The following is an 8156-nucleotide window of genomic DNA, read 5'->3' on the forward strand; positions in this document are numbered from 1 at the left end:
ACAAGTCATCTGCTTTCATCACAGTACCATTGCTCAGTGTGCTTGATTATAGGGTCTGGGAATACCATAACAGTAGCCTGTCAAAACGCAAACCAACACACAAATTAACATAAGTAGCAAGAATAAGCCCAGCAGGTGAGTGTCTTTTAATGAACATTAAGCTACAGCATAGATCGCTAATCCGTCATGGACATGTATTTCTGAAACATTTGGTAAAAGTTTAATGCACCAATTTAAGTTTAATTTCACTGCTAGTTCCGTCCCTGCTGGAAATCGCAAGTAAATGAACCTTTCCCAGACCCACTGTCAATTACATTAAGAAGGTCTGCATGCTAACCAGGCTAAGGCAGAGTGCCCCCAAAAAAGGAACATTTAAGATCCATTTCACATCAGACCACACAAAAGTGTACCCTTGTCTCATAAGACATTGGTTCTCAAAGTGGGGTCCAGGGACTCCCAGGGGTCCGCAGCACATTTTCAGGGGGTCCCTGACAAAGTTTGCTACAAAATATGAAATTGTCTTATATGGTGAAAAATGCTACTGTATCAGTATTTGCCCAATTGATCTGCTGATACGTTACATCAATACGTCAAAACACTTTACTATTAATTAACCGCCAACAGTGAAATGTGAATGTGAACAGTGAATGAAAGTTATGTGAAGCAAACACTATGTGCTCAACACAATAGGCCTACATTTGACAAAGAAACAACAATCCTTAAAAAAATCCTACATACTGTCAAAGTTTGCTAACATGACTATTGTGGTATTAGCACTCTATGTTTTTAAAATACATAACATACACATCTAACAGAAGAAAAGGCTATACAGCTACATGATTAACTTAAGTTTTATGTGTTGCAATTATGAGGGGTCCTTGGAGAATTTTCCACTCTATGAGGGGTCCCCGGCCCACAAAAGTTTGAGAACCCCTGACATAAGAGTAAATAATAATGATAGTCTTGCATGCTACACTGTTTGTAACAGTGACTTTAGCATTGCCCATGGTGGGTTAAATCTACATATTTTATTATCACAATTTCTATCTAGGCCTTCCTTATTGGAGGGGGAGGGGGTACCTCCTTGAAATGGCTTTTTGCAGGTTGGGATGTCTAGACATGACATGAAATTTGCATAAAATCTTCTAATGTGAATACTACATGGATGTACTAGAGGGGGTGGTGGATTAACGCACTGTAAATGTTATGGCAACCTTAAATTGGTATCCCAGCTGCTTTCAACGCCTCCTTTGATTAGGAGAAAGCCCATTTTTAATTTAAATAACAGTCAATGGAAACAACATGCCACATGTTCTTCAGTTCAATTTTTAAATGCAATTAAAATATACAAATGAGTTGGGCAGAACCTCACTACACACAAGCACACACACACACACGCGCGCACAGCTGTGAACCCTTAGCCACTCTTCTCCTTCTGCTCGTCTTTCTTCTTGGGGATGCGGAAGCGGCTCTTCGGAGAATAAAGGAGGTTCTTGCTGAAAAGCCTCGGAACATGTCCCATGTAGAAGAACAAGGCCAGTGTCATTCCTGTGGACCCCAAGAATATGTTTAACGTGATGTGTGTGTCTGTTGGGTGCTTAACAAGCATGTGTCCATCATCACTAGGTGTTTAATGTGTGTGTACCCATCACGTGTGTGTGTGTGTGTGTGTGTGTGTGTGTGTGTGTGTTTAAACTTAAACTCTTAACCTAAACTCTTGCTCGGTCCCACACACATACACATCTAACATTAGTGACTCAAACTCAATTCTCTCCCCACATCCCTCACACATACACATCTAACATTAGTGACTCAAACTCAATTCTCTCCCCACATCAGTCACACATACACATCTAACATTAGTGACTCAAACTCAATTCTCTCCCCACATCAGTCACACATACACATCTAACATTAGTGACTCAAACTCAATTTTCTCCCCACATCAGTCACACATACACATCTAACATTAGTGACTCAAACTCAATTCTCTCCCCACATCAGTCACACATACACATCTAACATTACTGGCAGCTCTGTTACCAACTTACCAACAAGAGGCCCTAGCCAGTACACCAGAGCATACTGGAGCAAAGAGAACCCGGGGCAGTTGAAGGTCACAGCGTAGGCCAGCGCAGGGTTGGCGAAGCCTGACGAGGAGCCGCTGGCTAACACACACACACACACAAAACACATGATCACATTCTCATTTCAAACATTGGCGTTTTATTTTAAAGTTAAATTTGAATATTCTCAAGTTAGTTATGTGCCAATGCGATGGTTATTTAAAGAGACAGATTGGATACAGTTTACCATTTTGTTCCATGCAACACGCGCAACACCACAGTCCACTTGTCCACGCACACACCTTGTGCTACTGACTACTGATGACCATTCTCCATGGCTTTATTTTGTTATATTTGACCATATTAGCATTGTCTTAATTTATTAGAATAAATCACAGTTATTTTTAGGCCTTAATATGGTATCCTTTTTTTGTCATTTCGAGCCAAATCATGACAATACACAGACAGTATGTGTGTGTGTGTATGTATATGTATGTAGCCATATTTAGTCTTTTATGATGTACAATTATTTCCTTTTATTATGTACAAATATTTGGCCTTCTCTGATCGCCTAGTCTGACATGGTCAATCGTAAAAGATCATCGTGGAAGACAAAACAAATGGTATATAATTGTGTGCTTTGTATAGGCCATAACGTTACTCGTACGAGTCCGAGTACATCTTTCGGTGTCATAACTCCATAAGTGCCCAAAATGTGTTGCAATATGCCCACCGAGTAGAGGGACTTGCCTAAAAGGACTTTGTACACTGTGAGCTGCAGTATGCCCTCATGACCAGAAGAGGGAGCTACTGTTCCATGTTTTAGTTCATGAGCAGACAGTTCAGTTAGGGCCTCCGAGCTCTCCACAGACACTTTACATGTTACTGTTGCCACAATATTTCTCAAGCAACTTAGAAATACTTTTCCACAAGCAGCTACGGTGAATTTAAATATATTACATTTGTGTTGTATATTGCATTTGTGTTACACATTGTACTTAATGTAAATACAATTTGATTTGTAAATACTTTGATTTGTAAATACAATTCTAATAACTATATGTTACAGTGGATATAGTAGCCTAAGCTTACTAATCGTTAATATAATTGTGTGTGAGTGTATCTACACTGCATATGAGAGGAGAAAGAGGCTTTGTGTCTGTGTATGAGGAGCATGAATCTGAATGTATGTGTGTGTGCATGTTTGTCTTATGTGTGTATAAGAGGAGCATTAGGCTGATTGTGTGTGTGTGTCTGTGTCTGTGCATGTCTTACCTTACCTCATATGAAAGGAGGGTGAAAAGTGAGGCTTGGAGTGTGTGTATGTATGTAGTATGTGTGTGTGTGTGTGTGTGTGTGTGTGTGTGTGTTCCCTGTGTGTGTGTGTGTGTGTGTGTGTGTGTGTGTGTGTATGTATGTGTGAGGAGTGTGTGTGTGTGTGTATGGGCTGTGTGTGTTTGTGTATGTGTTGCCTGTGTATGAGAACAGCATCAGGTTGAATGTGTGTGTGTGTGTGTGTGTGTGTGTGTGTGTGTGTGTATGTGTGTGTGTGTGTGTGTGTGTGTGTGTGTGTGTGTGTGTGTGTGTGTGTGTATGTGTGTGTGTGTGTGTGTGTGTGTGTGTATGTGTGTGTGTGTGTGTGTGTGTGTGTGTGTGTGTGTGTGTGTGTGTGTGTGTGTGTGTGTGTTACCTGCAAATGAGAGGAAGGTCAGATACAGGGCGAGCAGTGGGACCCTGAGGAAAGCAGAGCGCCGTTGCAGGGAGAGCAGGAGGAGATGGAAGGTGAGGGAGCAGCCGGCCTCAGTGGCGCCGCCCTGCAGGACGGAGGTGCGCAGCGCGGAGCTGCACTCGGAGCCCATGAGGCTCTTGATCATGTGCATGTCGGTCAGCATCAGGGCCCAGTAGCTGCTGGCCGCCAGCCAGGCCAGGTGCGCGCCGGCCACCTGCAGCAGCAGCCGCAGCAGCGTGGGCAGAGGTCTGCCGTCCAGGAGCAGGAAGCTCTGCAGGCTGACGGACGGGTTGCCGCTGGCGACGGGCCAGGATGCGCCGTGAGCCAGCAGCGTGAGGAACAGGATGGTGAGCGTGACGTCCGGTCCCAGCCCTGCCGCCCAGCCCCCCAGCTCCTCGATGGTGCGCACCTCCAGTCGGCAGGCGGCCAGCGAGAAGACGGCCGGAATCTCGGCCAGGTCGGCCCAGCGGCCTCCGCGGCGCCTCAGCAGCAGGCCCAGCAGCGCACTCAAGCCCAGCACGGACAGGAAGTAGCCCAGTGTCAGGTTCAGGTCCGACATGGCCACGGCAGGCACACACACACACAGACACACACTCGCGTGTTAGGGGACGGTAGGAGTCCGAGAGAGAGAGCGGAGAGGACACCTGTGGATCCTCGAGGGTGCGTGGTCAGAAAGGAGGAGTGGGGCTTTGAGCTGCATGTTTGCAAGGGGTGTGTGCTAACGTGGCACACTCACACACGCGCTGCTTATCTCCTGTTGGATTCCTGTTTTTTTTTTTTTTTTCTTTTTTTTTTTTTTTTTTAGCCCACAGCTCGTGCCAGAAAACACAGTGCCCTTTTCAAGGCCAGCTCCAAAAAGTAATTCTGTGCCCAATGTTTGCACGTGTGTGTATGTGCATAAACATGAGCTTAAAAAAGTGTCAGACTCTTTGCTATGTACAGACCTAGACCACTGTTTGTTCTGACATAAATAAGCCATTTCTTATTGTGTGTGTAAAGGACTGTTTCGTGGAAACCACGCTGACATCTGCCGGCCTAATGATCCACTTGTTGGCAGCAGCTGCGGTCCTCCAGTTGGCCTCTTATCTCCATGTCTAGTGACATTTACACACGTTAGGTGTACAAAGCAACACAACGCAGGAATACCTAATCCCTCTGTTTTGTGTGCTTTCTTCCCCTCTCAGAACAGCCATGCCTGTCAGTAGTGCAACACAGTGCAGGTGAATTGCTCCAGGACCCTTGGAATCTGCCTCAGGACCAGACGTCCCACTCACCATCATGGCACGCTGCTGGCTCACTGTTACCCCAGCCCAACTGGGTATGCAAGTCTCCTGGTTAGTAGAACAAATGAAAGTATGATGAGAGGAAAAGAGATACTTAAACCATTTAGCTCCAATTTATATATATATATATATTTATTTATTTTTTTTTTTTTTATTGTGTGACGTTTCGAGCTCTTGACTCAGACTTACAGTGGAACAAACCAGCCGAACTGGGAATGCAAGCCTCCAAGCGTCTTGGCAGCACAGGGCGCTGTAGAGCCAGGGGTCTGGCAGCAGGGAGAGCTAGAGAGCTAGGGGTCTGGCAGCAGTGTGATCCAAGTACCACCTGGCTGCAGCTTGCAGATTAGGGTTGGGCTCAATGTGGAGCCAGGGCTTCTCAACACACCCGCTGAATTTTGTTTACAGTTTAAATTTCCAAACATGATGACTGACAAAATAAATTACTTTTTTGATGTTGTTTTAACAAACCATTCTACCAGTCTTTCTAATGAGGAGACACAGCACTCACAAATATCCTCCATAGAAATGCATGGGGTTAGTTTGTAACGCCAATATGCCAGTTGTCTACACTTCCGCGGGAAAAAAGTCGACATGTGAATACATTGTGCCAATCATGTGGTGTGATCTCGCCGCTGGAGCAAGGTTGGTGTCATGAAGCCTTGCAAAATAGATACCTGATAAGTGCCCAAAAAACGTTACAGTATGGCCTCCGAGAGAAGGGACTTGCATTTGCAAGACTTTGCATATAACAAGTCAGCATTAGAGCAAATCCAAATCAGTGTGAAGCGTTTTCTGTACATGTGTGTCATCGGTCGACCCTACAGTATAAAATAACAGAAAAGAAAAAATGGTTTCAGTACCACTGTTGCAGAAATCACATATGGTAGCCTATCCCTTCATTTTTCTGTACATTTCGGCATACCAACATAAGGAAGCTGCTTCCCTTCAAGCAGCATGGGAAACTCAGCGTTTTCAGCGTAATTTTCTAACTCCCTCTTCTCTCCAAGCCTGCTTACAGCTGAGAGGGGAGTTATGTCTTTCAGAGAAGAGAGACAAATGAGAGATGAGTCCAGGAAGTGCGTCATAACAAAAGGACACCAGACCCTAACAGCAGTAATCCAGATTCCAGACAGCAGGCTTGGCATAGGTGTTGCTATTGTCAAGGCAAGGCGACGTGAAGTGCCATTGAGATGGCATCCTCTGTACTCCTGTTCTGATGCTAGGTGAGTTGGAAAGGGTCCAGTGAGTGTTAGCAGGGGTTGAGGTGAGCCAGGACACTTCACTTCATGATAATGAGGGTGAGTGCAACTGTACTGAAGTCATTCCAGAGTGTTTTGGCACCAGCACGATGAAGGTGGTTTTAAAGCACTGCCTGGGCTAGTGACAGGTTCAATATGTCAGTCCAAACCTCAGTCAGCTGCACAGCACAGGCCCTGAGAACTTGTCCGAGGATGCCATCAGGACCAGCAGCCTTACATGCATTAGTCCTGCTCAGTGCTGCACACACATCGGTGGGGGAGAGTGTGAGGGGCTGGTGACAAGTAGAAAATGAACCAACCATGTGTGTCCAATTCCCATGGATTCCCAATTGGGTTCCAACTAATAGTGATTCCCTAAACATGACTAAATTCACAAGCAATTTAGAGGTTTAAAGGTACTCTAAGCAATGTTACTTTTTTTTAAAGGTACTCTAAGCGATGGTTTCTAAGCTAAGACCAACATATAAAGAGTTCCAATATTACTTTTTCAAAGTCCACATAAGTCAGGAAAGGCTTGATTTTAGATAAGTTTCTTAACTGAAAGAAACTAGCTTTGACTTAACCTGTTTGTCAAATGTAAGATCTCTGTCTATGATCACACCCAGGCTTTTTACAGAGGGCTTTACATAGGGCCTCAGGGAGTTTAGGTCCATACCCAGGGTGGAATTTCCACTGGGTCCTAATAGGAGTTTTGCTGTTATTAAAATTAAAAAAAAAATTAAAGGCCATCCAGGCTGTGACATCATCAAAGCAGTCTAAAAGAGGTTTTAAGGAGTCTTGACCATTTAGGGGAAGGTAAATTTGGGTGTCATCTACACAGCAGTGGAAAGAGATTCCATCTTTTCTAAGGATGGAGCCTAAAGGGAGCATATAGAGGGAAAAGAGGATGGGTGCATGAATGGATCCCTGAGGGACGCCACAGGATAGAGGTGCTGAGGAGGAAACAATGCTGACAGAGAAACTATCAGACAGGTATGATCTGAACCACTCCAAAGCAGTGCCTTTAATACCAACACACTGCTCAAGACGAGAAAGAAGGATGGTATGATCAACTGTGTCAAAGGCCGCTGTGATTCTTGTGAATCCTGATCTTTAGTTACTTCCAGAACTGTTTAATTGGATTTAAGTCAGGGCCTTGCTGAATGCTTTGGATCATTGTCCTGCTGGAAGACCATGAGATGAAAAACAGCTCCACACCATGATACCTCCACCTCCAAACTTCACAGTTGGTATAGTATTTGTAGGGTAATATCCAAAAAGTGGTGTGTAGTGTTGTTTAAAATTATCACTATGGTTTGTAGACATCATGATGAGAGAACGAGTTTGAAACTGTAAAGCATGTATTCATATAACCTCAATCATAATCAAGTAATACACTGAAGTTATTCCTAGCTAACATACTTTTATAACATTTTAAATAACAAGTTGAACTATTACTAATAACATAATGAAGCCATCCCACCAGAATGTGCACTCTGTATCCCGATGTCTCTGTTTGCTGCCCTGTGTCTCATTTTGTTGCACTGTGTCTCATGCTGCCTTACCCTAGGCCTTTTGCAGAAACCAAAGTCGGCCTTGAAGCTGCAAGATAACGCATACACAGGGCAAGCTCTACACATAACAAACAGTAGGAGAGTGCAGGGGGGCGAACAATATTTAACCCATGCACAATGTATGACCTGTGATCACTCTATACTGTACACCCCTGAACTTTCCATAAACTTAAGGTGAAAAGTTTGTTCGGGGTAGTGTTGTGTCAGCATTTTGGAGGGGTATAAGTAAGAGAGTTCTACCTTTGTTCGGGAGTGCGATCGTGCGA

The 8156-nt window shown here is 44.3% G+C and overlaps 1 protein-coding gene across 1 annotated transcript; it reads right to left on the reverse strand.

The window, feature by feature from the left end:
- Positions 1-1310: 1310 nt before the first annotated feature.
- Positions 1311-4483, reverse strand: aqp12 (aquaporin 12). The gene is made up of 3 exons (XM_048252669.1): positions 3757-4483; positions 2052-2168; positions 1311-1548 (listed from the first exon to the last, which is right to left on the reverse strand). Exons 1-3 carry the CDS (start codon positions 4352-4354, stop codon positions 1418-1420), a joined length of 846 nt encoding a protein of 281 aa, XP_048108626.1. The 5' UTR covers positions 4355-4483; the 3' UTR covers positions 1311-1417.
- Positions 4484-8156: the final 3673 nt, after the last annotated feature.

This window comes from Alosa alosa, chromosome 9 (assembly GCF_017589495.1).
Source record: "Alosa alosa isolate M-15738 ecotype Scorff River chromosome 9, AALO_Geno_1.1, whole genome shotgun sequence".
In the NCBI taxonomy this organism is placed as follows: Eukaryota; Metazoa; Chordata; class Actinopteri; order Clupeiformes; family Clupeidae; genus Alosa; species Alosa alosa.

What these genes read in the sequence shown, in the direction of transcription:
- aqp12 (XM_048252669.1), bottom strand. Translation starts at nt 4,354, where the DNA reads ATGTCGGACCTGAACCTGACACTGGGCTACTTCCTGTCCGTGCTGGGC. An exon ending in GACCTTCCTCTCATTTGCAG is followed by an intron (nt 2,169 to 3,756) that starts GTAACACACACA and finishes TGTGTGTGTTAG; the next exon opens with CCAGCGGCTCCTCGTCAGGC. An exon ending in CTGGCTAGGGCCTCTTGTTG is followed by an intron (nt 1,549 to 2,051) that starts GTAAGTTGGTAA and finishes TGGGGTCCACAG; the next exon opens with GAATGACACTGGCCTTGTTC.